At 34.4% G+C, this 20472-nt stretch overlaps 2 protein-coding genes across 3 annotated transcripts in view; both read right to left on the reverse strand.

The window, feature by feature from the left end:
- Positions 1-632: 632 nt before the first annotated feature.
- LOC145735330 (mitochondrial import inner membrane translocase subunit TIM44) lies at positions 633-3161 on the reverse strand. Its single transcript, XM_081989174.1, has 5 exons — positions 2849-3161; positions 2355-2796; positions 1625-1772; positions 1292-1570; positions 633-1238 (listed from the first exon to the last, which is right to left on the reverse strand). The coding sequence occupies exons 1-5, from the start codon at positions 2903-2905 to the stop codon at positions 905-907; spliced, it is 1260 nt and encodes a 419-aa protein (XP_081845300.1). The 5' UTR covers positions 2906-3161; the 3' UTR covers positions 633-904.
- A 988-nt stretch (positions 3162-4149) lies between these two features.
- Positions 4150-20472, reverse strand: part of wgn (Tumor necrosis factor receptor superfamily member wengen) — a 31457-nt gene continuing 15134 nt past the window's right edge. The window contains exons 4-6 of one of the 2 annotated variants that reach the window (XR_014179600.1): positions 6077-6235; positions 4700-4875; positions 4150-4667 (exon numbers count right to left, since the gene is read on the reverse strand). Coding sequence is in view for 1 of the 2 variants with exons in the window: in XM_081988990.1 (XP_081845116.1) it covers positions 4796-4875; positions 6077-6235 (239 nt within the window). In the remaining variant the exon portion in view is untranslated. Of the gene's footprint in view, positions 4876-6076; positions 6236-20472 lie in introns of both variants that reach the window. The other variant, XM_081988990.1, reaches the window with a different exon arrangement.

Raw genomic sequence — 20472 nt, forward strand, 5'->3', positions numbered from 1 at the left:
AGCTTTTAAAACAGTCTAGAAGCTCTCAAAACATTTCAACACAGTCTAAAAGTTTCAGTATGCTTTTAGAACAGTTTTAAAGCTTCTAAAAGTTTCTAGAATCGTCTACAAAATTTCAAATGCCTTAAAAGCAGTCCACAACCTTCAATGCTCCTAAAGCAGTCAAAAAGATTTCAAAACACTACAGAAACTCCAAAATGTTTCTGTAACAGTCCAAAACCTTTCAAAACAATCTAGAAACTTCCAAAAGCTTTTAGAACAGTCTAAAAGATTCTAATAACTAGTCTAGAAGCTTCCGAAACACTTTTAACTGTCTAAGAATGTCCAAATGCCTCTAAAGCATTCCAGAACTGAATATGCTCTTTAAACTGTCCAAACACTCCTCAAGTAGTTTAAAAAGGTTTCCAAAACGGTCTCAAAGGTTCCAAATGCTCTTCAACTAGTCTAGAAGCTCCCAAAAGGTATCAAAACAGTCTAAAAGCTTCCAAAAAGCTCTAGAACTGTCTAAGAATATCCAAATGCTTTTAAAGTATTCCAGAACCTTCAATATGCTCTTTAAATTGCCCAAAAACCTTTCAAATGCTCTTTAAGTATTATTTTTTGTCGCAGCTTATAATAATACAAAGTAGACATTATTTTCAACAAATTTATTTAAAAAATTATATATTACTCCAAGAGCTTTACAATAAATACAAAGAATTGTACTGTACACTGGCAAATCAGCCACTCGCAGTGTCCTGCATAAATCTGAAGTAATGCCAATCAGATCCCTGCCTACCCGGAACAACCCTCTGCCGGTTTGACTTATTAACAAAAAACAGGAAGACAAACCGTGTCTTATTTCTTAAGTCAACGTCTCTTAGTTTTAGTAATTTTTCCTCCATAGTAACAATAATGTTTTTGATCACACTAACTGTTCATTACTGCTCGCTGATAAATCTAGCAGTCTCCAGGCCGCCCTCGGGTCAGTTTCTGTGATATCGCGACACAAAACCCACACGTAGTTTACGCGCATGATTTTATTTGGATCTCCTTCCACTATGTTTCCTTGAACGTCCCGGACCACCATTACTTGTTGTGAAGTGAAGGAAATTATCAAAACCGGACCTTGTTCCATCACTTTACCCATGACTAGATCGACATTGTCAATGTCCAAAATTTTAGAATCAATTAAGTAACCTTTTTTGATGGCCTCTTTTATTGGAATGGCAAATAAATTGTAAGGACCCTCATGGCACCTTTTGCAAAACCACCATTAACCACATTTAACCCAACCTCAGAAGCAACTTACCAGTCTTTTAAAACTTCCAAATCCCCTCTTGTCATAGCCTCAAGTATGTTAGGAATTATGTCAGTCTCACACTGTTTCAAAAACCGTTTAGTATCAAAACTGTTGTCAATTTTGCAAATTTCAGTTAAGGTTTCTGACAGTTCAGTTTTGGAAAACAAACCACCCATTATATCTGAGACTTTGTCTGTTAGCAGCCTGGAAGCTCTAATAACAGGATTTTCACTCTCATCATACTGTAGTTTCCAGTCCATTACTTTATGAACATAAGGATTGTTGTCCCTGTAAAATAGCTACGTCAGGAAACATAGTTAAAGTGGCAAGGTTGAAAAGTACTTGAAATTTTGCCAGGACTGGTAAAATTTCGAATCTTTATGCAGCTCCACACCGCTGGCTTCCGTGTTTGGTTCGTAATATTTTTGGTTTTGTACCGCTGATGTTTCCGTTCTTTTCCGAAGTTTAGTGGGACTTACGTAAACTCTACCTGTAAGAAATTTAATACTTCAAGCTTATAACCTGAATATTGTCTCCACCATTACAATCAGAAATACAACAAAACGTTATTATTATAAAGGAGCTACCTTTTAAAGAAATATGGTTTTCTCCACTATTTTAAAAACCAATACTTTGAGGAACAAACCCCAAAACAATCTAGATATTAATTGATAGACTATCCACCCTTAAAATGTACAGTTAATGCATGACAACTACTTTAGGATTTTGGAATATCTTGTATAAGAGTATTTGCAATTGCAATAGTTTTAGACAAACTAAGAAAATATCCCATTTAACACAATACAAAAGCAGGTTATCTGGTTCAATACATATTCAAATTGATAGCTGGTTCCTTGCATAGAATGAAATAGCATTTTTACATAAACACAACATTAACATTATTAAAGATAAATAAAAAATGATAAATGACAGTAGTCTAAAAGAAAGGAATACAACAACACTTTATTTGGGGTAAGAACATTCTTAAAAAAGTGTTTTTTTAACTTTTTTTTATAATACAAATTACAGTCCCTGGAAAAAATAAAACACACATTTTGGTACACATCCTTACCTTGCATGCTTGTAGTATCAATTTCTTTTTTAACAGCTTCTGTAGCTTTACTGATACTCTGAAAAGCCCCAGTTTTCCCAATTTCCTGAGCCTTTTCCCCTAAACTGTGTGTGGTTTTTGACAGCTCCTCAGTAAGCTTGCCTGCTTTCTTAGCAATGTCAGTTTTGCCAGCTTCATCAATAACCTCCTGCACTCTTCCTTTGATTGTAGACAGTTTTTCCTTCAAAACATCACCACTTTTAGTGGCCTCTTTCTCAACAGTTTCGAACTTTTGCCTGGCTGCTTTCAGGGCGTCACTTTGCTCCAGTTTTTCTGCTTCTTCTTTGAATTTTTTGAGAGACTCTTTCATTTCCTTGTTTTTGGCCATTTCCTCTCTAAAATTGTCATAGAGACGCGACAAAAAAGTTGGTCGTTTTTGCGGTTCTCTTGAGTAGTACCTCAACTGAAATGTTTTTTTATATTAAAGGGTAATGGGTATGCGGCAATGTACTTACCCCATTTTGTGGTGTTCTACAAACTTGATATAACAGTATTTTTCTAATTTGATGCATAGTGCCGGAAGTCACGTAAAATTACAGGACTTATCTAAAAAAATTGCACGTTTTTGATCAGTGACCGCGGCTAACCTCAAAATTGTGCCCGCAACGACGGTGTTCCCTGAGTGATTGAGGGCAGAGAAAACGTACAAACAACAACACTTTAACTAATAAAAAATGTTAAAAACAAATGTTAAATAATCATTTTAAAAAAGGTTTTTAAAATGATTATGATTCTAATTTTATTTGACAGAACGACGAGGATGACAGTTGACAGTTGCCTGCCAGTGATGTGATATTTGACTGAGTTAACGTTGGTCGGTTACGACCGTAAAATGTTAAATTCTGAAAATCTTCTTAACATCCAACAGCTTCCACTTCACAGGTGGAATTAATTATTTATACCGGGTGTCGAAAGAAATTGTACCCCTCAAGTATAAGCAAAGGAAACGATATAAAATAAATTGTTTTTTAAACTAAATTTGTTCATCCTGTATTTTAAAAGCAAAGAAAAAAAGACATATGTTTTATTTGAGTTTATATTATTATGAAATGTGAAAGGAAATTACACCCTTTAAATGTGTAATATCATTTAGTTGATATTCAGTATATATAAAAAAGGTAACATAGTATTTTTGTTAAATTGACGGAGGCGCCGGAAAATCATCGAATTTACAAACTAGTTTATACCGAATCACCCTGTAACTATTCAGATAACCGAGTTATGAAGTGTTTGAGCCAAAACTGTTCTAGTCATATTTTGAGTTTAATCTCTTGATTTGGTAATTTTTACTGTAACAGTAGGGCTATTTTTGAGGACATTATAGTGTTTATAACGCCCTTGGCACATAAATGGGTTTAAAACATTTAAATAACTTTAGTTACTATTAAATAGCACGTTTCTGGATTTATTCACAAAACTTGTTTGAAAGCGGAAATTCCAAAACGTTTTCAAGTCAGTTATTAATTTTGTGTACCGATTTAACTGTATTTAATCAAAGGAAAGTTAAATTAATTATTATTCCCGATCATCCTTCAATTTCTTAATGATTAACTGAAGCTGGAAGAGCACATATTTCATTCAACTTTTGTTTGGTTTCCTGACTGAATTTATGCTAATTTTAGAAACTCTTTACAATCATAAGTCAAATTAAATTGGAAACAGAAGTTCATTCATACTTTGAACTTACTTTTTAGTATCTCTTATTTGGATTGGTTTTGGGTTAAACTGACAGTTTTGAGGTGTAAATAATTAGCAGTTCAAGGTAGATATTGAGGCAATTTATTCCAATCTAATATTGTACGTAGTACTAGATAATACATGAAGATTGAATTATCTACAAAACAGATAATTCACCAAAAAAGCTGCAAAGGAAATATACACACACACTGGAAATGTAGTTTTGATTTAATTTAAGCACAAAATAAAGAAATAAATAAGAACTTGCATAGACTATGTTAAGTTAAGTTAATATACAGGGATCATTTAATGACCAAAATTAAAAGTATTATTTACAAAAATATTACATTCTTATACAGATAATAAATTACCATCAGGCTGGGCTTTACGTAGTTGTAGGTTCGTTGTAGTTATTCAATTATATTAATAATTTCCTTTTAAGGATAAAAATTTACATTAAATACTTAAAACTACATTCAAGGAACAATAAAAATTAATCAACAAAACAATATTATTTGGTTTGATCGTTTTTCTTAGCTGACCGTTGAACAAAATTTGTACTTTTACTACTAGTTTTGCAAACTATGCTGAATTCACTATGTTAGTAAAGGAATTTTGCTGCACGTCTATATGTACTGTGTTAGTAAATTATTTAATACAGATATGTACGTAAATTTTCTATATAAGTCACTGTAGTGTCCAAGTCAGGCAAATTAAAAATGGCTTCACTTCTTCGTTTTGTTTTCTTCGATATAGACGTTGCCTTTAGGTTTGGAGTTGCAGTTTTTCTCGTCCTCTTTCCTCTCTGAAACAAAAAATAACGTAAAGAAAGTTATAAATACAGGAAAGTGACTTAGTTTCCACTAAGGTTGAGTTATTTCGGAGTGATGACGCTAATTACGTGAACAGCATACTTCCTGCCTGGCCTAAAAACTACTGTTTTGGAGCCAAGATACCAGGTGAAACGGAAGTACATATCTAGATTAAGATTCTTACATCAAAATGTTTTAATCTACGTATTTATCAGACACATACGTTTTTAATTAGATGGTTTGTGTTACCCTAAAAAACACCAGATGGCGATCAGAGGCTGAAAAAATATAGAAAATTTTCCATTCATTGATTGGCAGGTAATTGGAATACTTTGTTTATTTGTTCTAATTTACTACATAGAGAACCCAAAATACACGAAGATCACCTAAAAACCGGACCAGCAAAACAATCAGTGAGCTTTCACAAATTGAAAAATAACAAACACAAAGTATTTTATGATGTTCCTAAGGAAATTTTCAATTTCCAAAAGTTCTAAAATAGTCAAAGGTTCTGACTCGGAATGTGCGGTCGGGAGAATTTTAAAAATGTTCATTCACAACCTCTTTGGAGTACAAGAAATGGATTTTTCTCGGTCTAAATCGAGAGTTTAATCTTAATTAATTTGGGATCGACGCAACGGAGCAGGCAATGAAAAGAGATTTATCGGTCCCGGGCTAAAATTAAGAAGATAGGGGCATAAAACGGCCGTTATTTCAAGATATTGAACCCTAAATATACATTTAATTGGCTGGATAACAGTTTGAAGCAGGTGGGTTTTTTTTAACCCTTAAATGAAAAAACTATTGTTGGATTATGATTTAAATTCACCGTAAGGAAAAAAGAAGATTAGGAAGTATCAATGCGCGAACACGTCTAAACCATTTTGTATACGTGTAGGCTTTAAATGACATCCTAAATAAGTCACGTGCGACAAAAGCCCCCCAAAATGTATTCCTAATACATCCTCTATCAATTTCACTTGCGATTATATCCGTTGTGGAAAAGTACCCAAATTGAACTATGCAAATTAATAGTAGAAAGTCGAGTTTCTAACGGCGTGACAAAAAGAGGATGATGGAGAGGGCTCACCAAAGCCAAAACAACCAATCTCCGCCAATTATGTCGCCGTCTCATCAAAACCGTTTCGGGCACATGTTTCCGATTTTTTCTTGCCGTTTTGTTTATAGACTTACCGCTAAGCAGTTGTTCCAAGTAAACACATCTGGTGTTCAGATAGTTCGGGTCCCCCGTGGAACCCGCAGCGAACCCGGCACCGTCGTCTTCAAGAAATTCGCATTTTTCGGCCGACGTCGCCGCCATCAGGGATAATCGGGCAGAAAGTTCTTCCACATCTAGAAAAAAAAAGTAAAATGTTAGTTAAAAAAATATACAAATAATAAGTTGGGTGATAATCTTCCCTTCCATCTAGTATAAAAAATATCATGAATTTTGGTCGAGGCTAAAATGGATGGAATCAATTTATAGTTGATCACTAGTCATTTGAGAGTTCCATAATCTTTTATATTCCTTTCTAGGAATAAAAGTTTAAATCTACACACCATTAGGTAAGAAAAATTGGCGCCCTACCTGTAACCCGAGTATTCAGAAAAATGAAAAATAACTCTCGTGACAAAGTTTCTAAAAAGTGGTTCTACTCTCTTGTCAACAAAAGTACGGTTTTACTAGCATACGGTGTGTATTCACTTTAGAAACTTTCTATAGACGAACGAACGAGTTTTAGACTACTTCAGAGGCATTTAGAAGATTTCAGGACAGTTTACAGAGCATATTTAAGGTTCTGGACTGCTTTGGAAATCTGTTAAACGCTTTTAAACTGTTCTTTAATCATACGGAAGCTTTTAGACTGTTCCAAAGGTTTTTGGAAGCTTGTATGCTGCTTCAGGAGATTTGAAGGATTCTAGACACTGTTTTGAAAGCTTTTGCAATTTCTATAAAGCTTCTGAAACCTTTTTAGACTACTTCAGGAGCATTTAGAAGGTTTAGAACAGTTTACGGTTCTGGACTGGGCAACTGGAAATCTTAAAAGCTTCTAAACTGCTCTAGAATCGCTTTTAGACTGTTTTGAAATCTGTTGTAAGATTCTAGACTAGTAGAAGAGCATTTGGAAGCTTCTAGACACTGTTTTGAAAGCTTTTGGAGGTTCTATAGTATTTTGAAAGCTTTTAAAATCTTTTTAGACCACTTTAAGAGCATTTAGAAAGTTTCAGGACATTTTAAAGAGCACATTGATGGTTCTGAACTGGTTTAGAAGCAAGTGGAAATCTTAGACGGTTCTGTAAATTATTGGAAACTTTGTAATTTATCTAGAATCGCTTTTAGACTGCTTTGAAATCTATTGAAAGCTTCTAAACTAGTTGAAAAACATTTGGAAGCTTTTAGACTGTTCCAAAGGCTTTTCGACTGCTCCAAAAGCATTTGGAAGCTTCTATGCTGTTACAGGAGCATTTGAAGGATTCTAGACACTGTTTTGAAAGCTTTTGCAATTTCTATAAAGCTTCTGAAATCTTTTTAGACTACTTCAGGAGCATTTAGAAGGTTTAGGACAGTTTACGGTTCTGGACTGGGCAACTGGAAATCTTAAAAGCTTCTAAACTGCTCTAGAATCGCTTTTAGACTGTTTTGAAATCTGTTGTAAGATTCTAGACTAGTAGAAGAGCATTTGGAAGCTTCTAGACACTGTTTTGAAAGCCTTTAGAGGTTCTATAGTATTTTGAAAGCTTTTAAAATCTTTTTAGACCACTTTAAGAGCATTTTGAAGGTTTCAGGACGTTTTAACGAGCATATTGAAGGTTTCTGGACTGTTTTAGGGGCAAGTGGAAATTTTAGACGGTTCTGTAAATTATTGAAAACTTTTTAACCTTCTAGACTAGTTGAAAAACATTTGGAAGCTTTTAGACTGTTCCAAAGGCTTTTCGACTGCTCCAAAAGCATTTGGAAGCTTCTATGCTGCTTCAGGAGCATTTGAACGCTTCTAGGCACTGTTTTGGAAGCTTTTGAAACCGTTTTAGAGTACTTCAGCATTTAGAAAGTTTTAGGACAGTTTAAGAAGCATATTGAAGGTTCTGGTCTGCTTTAGAAGCATTTGAATATCTTAAACGATTCGTGAAATCGTTAATTACCTTTAAACTGCTTTTAGTAGCTTCGATGCTGCTTCAGGAGCATTTGAAGGATTCTAGACACTGTTTTGGAAGCTTTTGAAACATACATTTTTAGAGTACTTTAGGAGCATTTAAAAAGTTTTAGGACAGTTTAAGAAGCATATTGAAGGTTTTGGACTGCTTTAAATCTTAGACGGTTATAGAAATAATTGGTAGCTTTTAAACTGCTCTAGAATCGCGTTTTGAAATCTGTGGAAAGCTTCTACACTAGTTTAATAACATTTGGAAGCTTTTAGACTATTCCAAAGGCTTTTGGAGGCTTCTATGCTGCTTCAGGAAAATTTGAAAGCTTCTAGACACAGTTTTGGAAGCCTTTGCAGTTTCTATAGTGTGTAAGCTTCTATCGAATTAGGCCACTTCAAGAGCATTTAGAAGGTTTTAGGACAGTTTAAAGAGTTATTGAAGGTTTTGGACTACTTTAGAGACAACTGGAAATTTTGAACGGTTTTAGAAATTATTGGAAGCTTTTAGACTGTTCCAAAGGCTTTTTTTTGACATTAGATTTTTGACTGCAAACAGAGTGTTCAAGTCAGTTGGTTTATACCAAAGTTAAGACTGTCAAAACCCGATTCATAAAGCTATACAATAATAATTGCAATGTAGACAACCAAGTAACAAAAATATTAAATTACCAATCAACTAAGACTTCTTCCACTTTCCATAACTATTTATACTTGTAAAGTGGTTGTAAAGGAAAAAAGAAGTAAAAACTACATTCCTGCTAGTTACAGTTGAGTGACGTTATTCACACCCGAAATTAAAATGGAGAACGCGTTCTCATCAATCATTTGATGCGACCAAATGTCATAATTCCGAATTGGAGAACGCATTAAGTTTGAGGAATTTTAATTTGTTGAACACATCCAGCGTCGGTGTACACGAGATCTCAATAAATCATCGGCTTTACTCTATATACGACCTGGATAGCGCTCAGTTTAGTCAGTTATACGACCTGCAGACTTGTTCCCCATCATTTTTGGGATTCCCTCGGGAACGGTTTAATTAGCGGGTTTCTGGATGTCTAGGAAATTAGTTTCGAGCCAGTTCGGAGGGGGACAATATATTTTTAATGCACTCTAATGGAATATTTAAACATTATAGCTTGGTTTTGAAAAATCAATTTCAACCTTAGAAACGGATGAATTTAGTAATTCTGTTGTGGCTATACAATTCTGGAAGGTTGAAAAGCATTTTAGCTATTTCAACTAGAAATTACTCACGAATGACAGCCAGCAATGAGTGCAAAAAAAGCTGTTCAACCTTAAATTCATCTTGAAATTTCACATTTAAATCTGCTACTAAAAGTTTCAATTACGTTGTACATTCCAAAACCTTGTACGTGCATACTACTAACATTTTAATCATTCATAAATCACGTTCCCTAGCAAACGAACATCAATAACAAATTAATTGCTTGGCTAACTAGTAAATTTCGTCTTTATTTGGAACTTTAAAACACGAAGGGCACCTTGACTTTAGTACAACTAACTGGATGTTACGAAATTGAGAGGCAGCAATCGTAATATGTCGTAAACAAACTGAATCTTGATTTTGCAAAGTTGCTACCTGACCAAAATACGTAATTTGTGCTGTCAACTGTTATTTCTACGAATGAAAAATGTACCGATGAGTTTTCGTGTTGTTTTTTTCACTGGCACCTGAATATTTCAAATGACTGGTTGGTTAATAATAGCAACTCAAAATCGAACATTCCGCTAAGCTACTAGTCTAAGTGTGTGATCTCTGTATTGTTTCACTAACAAGAATTGTGTGTGTAAACTGAAGAAGTTCAAAGAAAACCGATAATCTTTTACTACAACCTTGTACAATGACGGTTTGAATTTTTAAAATGACTATCAAAGAATTGCAGTGGCGTATCCCAAAACGAAATCAAAATCGCGTCTCGACTGATCGCTTTGTGTAGCCAATTGTGAGATTGATTTCAGAAAAACCGTGAAAAATCGTAAAATTGCTTTACTAATGATTTATGACTGAAATCTGGGTAGGTGTGTAAAATATTGGGGGCTTTTTGTCAATTCGGCGCAATAATAAAGCGTTTGAGCGGAACGCCGTTAAAAGGTTTTTGTTTATTGCACAAGAATGGTTTGAGCCACATTACTTCCAGTGCCAAAAGATGGTAGAATTTAAAAAAAACCTGCTTTCTTGTCTAGATTGGCACAGTTCTGGGAATGTACTTTCGGTTTTTAGCTAACATATTCAGAAAGAACTAGGATAGTAGCACTGTGACATGAATTCTGCTTATTCTAGACCTCTCTCGTTACCTACATTTTCAATGCAGAAAAATGAACAAACACTTAGAAATTAGTCTAGAATAGTATATTGTACAACAAAGGCTATTTTTTCTACGACTAATTGGAATTACTTACCAAATTTCACACAAATAAACTCTCAATGTTTGAAACGTTTCTGTATTTACATTATCACTTTTGACGCAACCAAAGTTTGACCAGTATCCCGCATTGTCACCGGGTGACAGCTGATTAACTTCGTCTTTAAGGTTGAGGTGTTAAATCACCGCCCTCTATACTAGAAAGCCTAAAATGTCACTTTGAATGGCGGCGAAAGAAATATGTTTTTTTTTTACTATTTCGTGTAGTTGATTGCAAGTTGTGAGTGAAAAATCAAAGAAAGGTTCATTCCTGATCCAGATATGTATAGATAGAGCTTTTTATACACAATCAAGTCCAGCCTAAACAAATTTGTTCTGGAAAGTACAACACACAGCAAACTAGTTTAATACAAGAAAATCTGTAAAAATTTGAAACTAGGTAAGCAGAACTGGTAAATGGTTCTTATGTTATTACCAAGAATTCAAAATGATTTTTGTTGCTCTCACAATGAAGGATGCTTTAAAATGTAACTCACATATACCTGTGCATGTAACAAGTACCTAATAAGTTTACTGTACTAGAAAGCACTTACTTGTACCTACCATTGAGTATAGTGTTGGAGTAAAATTCAAACTTCAAAGTGTTCAACTACTGTTAAGTTAGATCCGGTTTTTTGTAAAGTAAAAAACTGACACGGTTGGGTCTTTTCCTGAGTTGCTGTTACAATGTGGCTTGGAAAACTTATGAACGGCAGCAAACAAAAATCACTTACGCAACTAACATCAAGTTTTGATTTTAAACCGTAAAAATGCATCTCTATCAATGAATAAAAAAAATATAGCAGGAAGGAGCAATAGCAAACAAAGGGGGTGACAGAAACAAGGGGGAGAGGGGGAGTAATATGGCGGCCGTCAACTTTCGGTTGGCACTATAAAACACTATTATTATTGTCCACTGTACAACTTAATTTAAATTTGCAAAACTCAACTGTTAAAGAACCACAAACAAACAAAACAAATTAACACTAAATACAAACAACAAATTTTTGCGGGTTTGAAACTCCAAACTGACAATGACTTTGCATCAATTCAACTGCGCAGTAGGCAAATGCGCAATCAACTTCCGTCCCCCTCGCTTAATGCACAAACGGGTTATAATTTGTATTATTGTTACCTCCTGATACTTGTTCTTTTTCCTCATTGATCTCTATCATAGTAGTATTAGTACAAGGTGTGCCATGGACATCACGATTTTTGACAGATGACACAGTGAAAGCGTAATAAGGTAAACATAGGATGTGTATCGTTTCCTAGCCAGGTTAACCGATTAATTCAGACTGGTAAATATACATATATAACGGTTACTGAAAAAATATCAAGAGCAAATGGCCGATAACATTTTTGAAAGCCTATTTTCAAGAACCGCGTTCCGTGTAAATTCGGAGCGCGTAACCGTAATCGACAGATGACGTTAGACAGCCATGATACGCCCTCTGTTAGACAACTTTGGAAATAGCTTCGTGTTGTTATCGTATTAGCCGTGTTGTGTCAATCAGTTTTTGTCTTTTTGTGTCAGTCCGTTTGTTTATTGTTTATATTTTGAATTTGATCACAAATTTAGCCCTGACACCTTCAGGAAAACTGTATTTCAGAATAAGAACATGAAAGGATTGTATTGCAGAGCCAAGCCTGACAAGCCAATCAAAGCAAAGTAAGTGTTAATTGCATTAATTTCATCTGCTTTTTTCTAAATGCAATGCTTTTAGTCTGGATCAAGTTCTGGACATTATTTTTTTACCTCCTAGGATATGAAATAGCCTTTCTACGCCTGCAGTACAGGTACACAATAGGCTTATTTTAGACCGCTTGAAAAAAAAACTATTATTTTAACTACTAGAATGAAAAATCTATGTTACTTTAAATGCCTAAGCTGGAAAAGTGAATAAATGACCCTGATTCTTTGAATAGTCTGCTGGCATATACAAACACCCAGTCGTCCAGACATAGTCTGGCTAATGTATTTATGACGTCTCTAAATCAATCTTCTGAATATTAAATATGGGCAAACTATAAATGAAATCAAAGCAGCACTTTTATTCTGTGTTAATAATAACAAGTTTTTAAGCTCTCTTCCAGCAAATCAGGAAAGTTCGGTCAGTTTCCTGCCACCTGGTTCCAGTTTATCCAGGAACTTTAAATCCACGACGCAGGCGAATTATAGTCAATAAAATAAACCACGTGGCTGGGTTTTGCGGCAAATATTTACACAGGGAAATTTAGCAAATCCTGCAAACAACAGGTATAAAAGACTTTTAGCAAAACAAATCAGGATTTATATCGGGACGCGCAGTAAACTTCTTTTCCTGGGATTCAGCATTATTGAAATTTATTGGGGGGGTCAAATAAGTGAATTTTCCTGCTGGGTGATTTACTGTGTGTGTGGTGCACCTTTTCGTGCCCAGCGTTCAAACTTTTCTTGCACGTTGCTTGCTGAAATATTCTTCGAAGAGTTTGCTTGTTTTTTTGTAAATGAAATAATTACAAAACCATCAGGTATCAAGCTGGTGTAATTGGAAACCGTCCAAAAATAATACAGCCACGCTACTTTATGGTCCTGCTTGAAAAATGAAAATATACAGCCCCCCCAAAACTAGCGCCAGATTGATAAGATTAACATTGCTTTAACACCAGTTTTTCTGGGATATTTAGTTTACGCTAATTTCAGAACGTCTCGTACTAAAGCCATTAGACCTACAGCCATCAGCACACCCAACAAAACCCAAAAAGCTATTTGGAAATGCCGCCTTCTGCAAAGAATGTTTAGCTGCATAATTTCCACATAAAGCTCGTAGTAATTAACCTATTATTAAACCGAGATGCTGAAAGAATCGTTAGTGCTAACGCATTAATACATGCAAATGGAAATTGCGAATTTTTGTCAGCTTTGTTAGATCAAAAATACTTCTAAAGTGATCAGGCAATTTGATCAAGCAGTCAAGTTTCTAATTCAACTCTCAAAATTGACAGTGTTAACTAGTACTGAAATATGTCAAAAATCAATCGTAAATTATGTTATAAATATGAATTTTATCAAGATTACCTTCAGTAGCCTTTTCTGAAAAATACCATATTCAGATTTTTGTCTGTGTGTTGATAGTTCTGACATTAGTCAGAGATATCACGTGGGAGGTTGTCGGAGGATAACTTAGTTAGGCGGTAAGTCACGTGACCACTGTCAAAATAACTGTCATAAATCTCAGAAACACGTTTTGACTCGAATACTGCAAGGAAACTTTTCTAGACCCTGATTTCTGCAACTTTTGAGCACAGTTTGACAGTCAGGAACAAAATTGCTTGTCGAACCCACTTGAAGTGAGATAATGACAGTTTGAAGCACATTTTTGGAATACTCATTAAATTGTATATCTAATAACCTCAAAAACATTGCAAAATTTGGTACAGTCAGGGAGAAAAGAGGTGTCAAAATTCGAACTGCCAGAAACACACTTTGAAAGGACAGTCGGGGAGAAAATTGCATGTAAAACCCCCTTGGAGTGAGAAAATGACTATTTTAAGCACATTTTTGGAATCCTCATTAAATTTTCCATCTAATAACCTTAAAAACATTGCAAAATTTGATACAGTCAGGGAGAAAAGCGGTGCCAAAAACACAGTTTGAAATACAGTCAAGGGCTAAATCGCCTGTAAAACCCACTTGAAGTAAGAAAATGACTGTTTTAAGCAAATTTTTAAAATCTTCATTAAATTTCCCATCTAGTGGCATAAAAAACATTGCAAAATTTGGTACAGTCAGGGAGAAAAGCAGTGTCAAATTTTGAACTGCCAGAAACACACTTTGAAAGGACAGTCAGGGAGAAAATTGACTGTAAAACCCACTTGGATTGAGAAAATTACTGTTTTAAGCACATTTTTGGAATCCTCATTAAATTTCCCATCCAATAACCTGAAAAAATACCACAAACTTTGGTACAGTCAGGGAGAAAAGCGGGGTTAACTTAGAACTGCCAAAAACAGTTTAAAATACAGTCAGGGACAATACGCCTGTAAAACCCACTTGAAGTAAGAAAATGACTGTTTTAAGCACATTTTTGAAATCCTCATTAAATTTCCCATCTACTAGTATGAAAAACATTGCAAAATTTGGTACAGTCAGGGAGAAAAGCGGTGTCAAAATTTGAACTTCCAGAAACACACTTTGAAAAGACAGACAAGGATAAAATCGCCTGTAAAACCCACTTGGAGTGAGAAAATGGCTGTTTTAAGCATATTTTTGAAATACTCATTAAATTTCCCATCTACTAGTATGAAAAACATTGCAAAATTTGGTACAGTCAGGGAGAAAAGCAGTGTCAAATTTTGAACTGCCAGAAACACACTTTAAAAGGACAGTCAGGGAGAAAATTGCTTGTAAAACCCACTTGGATTGAGAAAATGACTGTTTTAAGCACATTTTTGAAATCCTCATTAAATTTCCCATCTACTAGTATGAAAAACATTGCAAAATTTGGTACAGTCAGGGAGAAAAGCGGTGTCAAAATTTGAACTTCCAGAAACACACTTTGAAAAGACAGACAAGGACAAAATCATTGGTAAAACCCACTTGAAGTGAGAAAATGACTGTTTTAAGCACATTTTTTAAATCCTCATTAAATTTCCCATCTAGCAGCATGAAAAGATTGCTGCAAAATGTGGTACTGTCAGGGAGAAAAGCAGTGTCAAAATTTGAATCATCAGAAAAGCAGTATTTGTAATTTGCCAGTAATTTACCGGTCAAATATTTCTGGTAAAGTTTAATATTTTCTTAACAAACCTTTACCATTCAAGTAATAACTCCTATTTCATTGAACATTTGTAGTATTAAGATACAGACAACTGATTCAAAGAAACACCGCCTTGATGGCACTAAAACAGATAAACAACAGATAAAACCTTAAATACAAACTTCCGATTGGAACTTTTAGTTAATTATTAAACACAGCCACGTTTCTCGGTGGCCTCGCCGACAAAGAGGAAGTATCCTTACTGATAAGTCGCCATATTGGCTAACGACAATATTTTATGGCCGAATCTGCTAGTACAGGGTGACCCAATAAGACTGTTCCTCGACCATATCTCATTTTCTCAATATTTCAGGTTAGGAACGAGAATTTGAAAAACCGTTTGCACTGGCCTATTTGGAGGTTATTTGGTTACTTTTTCATAAAGAAAAAGTCATATCATTCCATTTGTTTTTTGTTTTTGAAATAACAGAAATTTGTTTTTTTACGAAAATTGGTTCGCTTTAAAAATGAGGAAAAAAAACTCTAGTTTATTATGCAAAATTTATAGAAAAAGCAATTTAAAAAATTAAGATGGCAGTTACGGCCTCTGGTGGTCATTTTTAGACCGTGAAAATATTTTCCAGAGATTTTTCATGGCCGATTTACATAAAAGTTTTACCCCAAATCATACGACGAACGGTTCCCGAAATATGGTTGAGGAATACAGTCTTATTGGGTCACCCGGTACAAAGTACCTATGCAATACCACCCACTCGAAAAAGCTATACTTTTCTCAAAACTATTGATAGGTCAATAAAAATATCCGGTGTCTCGTATCAGGTACCCCATTTAAAAAAGAAACTATCATCGACCGGAAACAGAGAGTCGTAATTAATTTTCATATTTATGTTTCCACTTTTTTTATTTTTAGCCTGCTGGAATATGAGGAATGTGACCTAAATGTGGTGTTTCTTGCTAGAAAACTGGATTTGGGGACAATTTATCTTTTTTTGGGCACCAAAAAACCATTTACTTTGGCTTCTGCAAATAAGATTTATTCAATTTGCTAGTGTAGCGAAAAATCCCATTACCGTTTTGATTTATAAGGAAGGAAATTAATTTCCTGGCGTATATTGTTTTTTTTTTAACATCCCCCAGGTCGATGGATGATTTATGAATTTTCCAGATTAATAGAGACTTATTATTGAATAATCTTAAATTGTTTATTTTTAACGAACAAGCATTAAACAATAAAAACTGTTTACAAACATACACGTGGTAGTAAAAAGCTGATTGTGCATGTTCAACAATGAGCCATACAAATTATTAAAAACAATTCATTGTTTAAAGTGTGCCTTGCGGTTTCCATTGTTATTAGACCAATTATTAAGTAATTAACTGGCAAATACATGTCTAATAGATGTGGTTTGTTTATTGACGCAGACATGAATATTAATTTGATAGCAATTTTTGTATAAATGTATTATCTTTTACAGGACAAAAACAATTCTGGTGGTTTAAGTCGTTTTTACTGCTTAAGTAAAATTAAAACACCCATTAAAGCTTATGTATGATACAAAGATTACTAAAAACGATTTAGATTGTTATATCAAATTTATTTGAAAACCTAACAAAATGTTAGCAATATTTATGTTGCTGGATCCGGTTGTTCCAGACTGGACCTTCAAAAACGTATAAGTCCAGGTGTAGAAAACTGGAAAGTTCCTGATTTTTTATACAAAAACCCGGATCGTTCGCGGAAGTGCTCCAATCTAATAATTTATGTATTGAATATACTCTCAAAAGTTCAGTTTGAAAAACAGTTCCCGGTATTGGAGTTTTATATTTAGGTTGTACGTGCCAATATTTAATACCTAAAAGATTGATTTAGTGTGGTTATAAATACATTAGCCAGGCTACTTATATTAGTTGCAAGGGGAGAGAATAACATTCAAAAAGCCAGGGGTGATTTATCTAATTTTCCTGTTCTGCCTTTTACTTTAAGTGTATAATTTTTCACTTTGAATTTTGAGGAAAGATAATGAAAAGAAAATGCTGGCTTTATTCATTGCGAACGTTGTATTGTAATTTTTTTCCCAAATGTTTTAAAATCAAATTAATAAATGAGGTGAATGACTCTGGTTTTAAGCACTTTTTAATGACCAGCCAGTGTGGAATGTAACACTTAAACAGTCGTCAAAATCAAATAATTGGTAAAGCTATTTTCAACTTAGAAAATTACAGAAATTAAATCAGCAGATTGGACAGGACAACAATTTTTTTTTACAGTAACCTAATAAAGTAAATTTAGTATAAATCCAAATCCAAAAGTCTTATAAGGTTTGTTGGGAAATGTAAAAAAATCATTCATCATATAGTATACTGAGTGGTTGCTTTATACCTGATTAACGGTGATTACACTGATAATTAATAGGCCACGAACGTGCGTTTCAAATATTAATTAACACTCAATTATGAAACCAAATTTCCAGCTAATTTTTCTATCATCCCGAACGGAAATTGGTTTAACTTTGTGTACGCTATTTAGCATCTTTAAAAGGCCGATAATTGCTTGCAAAATACAACACTTTTCGCAACTGCTTACATTAGCCCAATAAACAAATTCATATTTAATTATTAAATTTGTTTCTACATTTCCACCCACGTTTTTCAGCGATTAACACGCCATTTGTGTGGTGGTTAAGTGGCGTGAAAACGCTTTATGATCTCTATGGGCAGTAAACAGCGATCGAACCTAAAGCTTTTGAATGAATTGGCAAAACGGCACCGAAAATGGCTTTGGAAGAAGGCCATCTTGTTTTTGTATGGTGAACCTGGTTAGTAAGCGACAAAGCAACACTGCTTACCATATTTGGTACCAATATATTACAAACATCAAACCGTATTTGGGGTTTGACGACACGACTGTGGAATTCGTAGTAAGTGCGAGAAATAATAATGAATGGTTCGATGGTTCCTACGCGAATTTATGTTGAGGTGCTTCTGCTAATCACATATGTCGATGGACAAGTAAAATCGAAATTTACCAATTTTACCAGTAAATTCCAATTCGACCAGTAAATTTCATTATCGACCGGTAGATATCATTTTCTTGTCATGTCAAGTCATTTTCGGTCAATATTTTCAAAATAAAAATTCTGAAAAATAAAGGCTGATTTTGGTTTATCAATAATAAATTAAATAAACTAAAACTTTTCTGACAAAGTGATTCTTGTACCGAATCACTTCCATTCTGATAACTTTTTATAAAAAAAAGTAGTCTTTTCAAAGAAAATTTTCATTTACAAACTGACAATTGTCAAAATAACCTTCACGAAACAAAAACACGTCTTGTTTCGAAACCTGGGTTAAACTGAGAAATACTTGCAAATTCTAGGCAAATTTGGACAGTTTTGACATTAGTGACAGATATCACGTGGTTTATGGAGGATAATTAAACTAGACAGTCACGTGAGAACTGTCATAAATATTAGAAACACGGTTTGTATCGAATAGTGCAAGAAAACTTTTTTAAACACTGATTTTTGCAACTTTTACGCACAGTTTGACAGTCATAGACAAAATTGCTTGTCAAACGCATTTGGTTTGAGAAAATGACTGTTTTAAGCAATTTTCTATCCAATAACCTGAAAAAACACTACAAGATTTGATACAGTCAGAGAAGAAAGCGGTGTCAATGTCTGAACTGTCAGAAACACAGTTGTAAAGGACAGTCAGAAACAAAATCGCCTATAAAACTCACTTGGAGTGAGAAAATGACTATTTTAAGCACATTTTTGGAATCCTCATTAAATGTCCTATCCAATAACCTATAAAACGCTACAAGATTTGGTAGAGTCAGGGAGAAAAGCGGTGTCAAAGTTTGAACTGGCAGAAATACAGTTGGAAAAGACAGTCAGGAACAAAATCGCCTGAAAAACCCACTTGGAGTGAGAAAATGACTATTTTAAGCACAGTTTTGGAATCCTCATTAAATTTACTATCCAATAACTTGAAAAACACTTTAAAATTTGGAGCAGTCAACGAAAAAAGAGGAGTCAAAGTTTGAAATGCCAGAAATACAGTTGGAAAAGACAGTCAGGAACAAAATCTCCTGTAAAACCCACTTGGAGTAAGAAAATGACTATTTTAAGCACATTTTTGGAATCCTCATTAAATTTACTGTCCAATAACCTAATAAAACACTACAAGATTTGGTAGAGTCAAGGAGAAAAGCGGTGTCAAAGTTTGAACTGGCAGAAACACAGTTTGAAAGGACAGTCAGGGGCAAAATTGCCTGTAAACACCATTTGGAGTGGGAAAATAACTGTTTTAAGCACATTTTTGGAATCCTCATTAAATGTCCTATCCAATAACCTATAAAACGCTACAAGATTTGGTAGAGTCAAGGAGAAAAGCGGTGTCAAAGTTTGAACTGGCAGAAACACAGTTTGAAAGGACAGTCAGGGGCAAAATTGCCTGTAAACACCATTTGGAGTGGGAAAATAACTGTTTTAAGCACATTTTTGGAATCCTCATTAAATGTCCTATCCAATAACCTATAAAACGCTACAAGATTTGGTAGAGTCAAGGAGAAAAGCGGTGTCAAAGTTTGAACTGGCAGAAACACAGTTTGAAAGGACAGTCAGGGGCAAAATTGCCTGTAAACACCATTTGGAGTGGGAAAATAACTGTTTTAAGCACATTTTTGGAATCCTCATTAAATGTCCTATCCAATAACCTATAAAACGCTACAAGATTTGGTAGAGTCAGGGAGAAAAGCGGTGTCAAAGTTTGAACTGGCAGAAATACAGTTGGAAAAGACAGTCAGGACCAAAATCGCCTGAAAAACCCACTTGGAGTGAGAAAATGACTATTTTAAGCACAGTTTTGCAATCCTCATTAAATTTATTATCCAATAACTTGAAAAACACTTTAAAATTTGGAGCAGTCAACGAGAAAAGAGGAGTCAAAGTTTGAAATGCCAGAAATACAGTTGGAAAAGACAGTCAGGAACAAAATCTCCTGTAAAACCCACTTGGAGTAAGAAAATTACTATTTTAAGCACATTTTTGGAATCCTTATTAAATTTACTATCCAATAACTTGAAAAACACTTTAAAATTTGGAGCAGTCAACGAGAAAAGAGGAGTCAAAGTTTGAACTGGTAGAAATACAGTTGGACAGTCAGGAACAAAATCGCCTATAAAACTCACTTGGAGCAAGAAAATTACTGTTTTAAGCACATTTTTGGAATCCTCATTAAATTTACTGTCCAAT

The sequence above is a fragment of the Ips typographus genome, linkage group LG11 (assembly GCF_016097725.1).
Source record: "Ips typographus isolate SLU linkage group LG11, UJ_Ityp_2.0, whole genome shotgun sequence".
NCBI classification, from domain to species: Eukaryota; Metazoa; Arthropoda; class Insecta; order Coleoptera; family Curculionidae; genus Ips; species Ips typographus.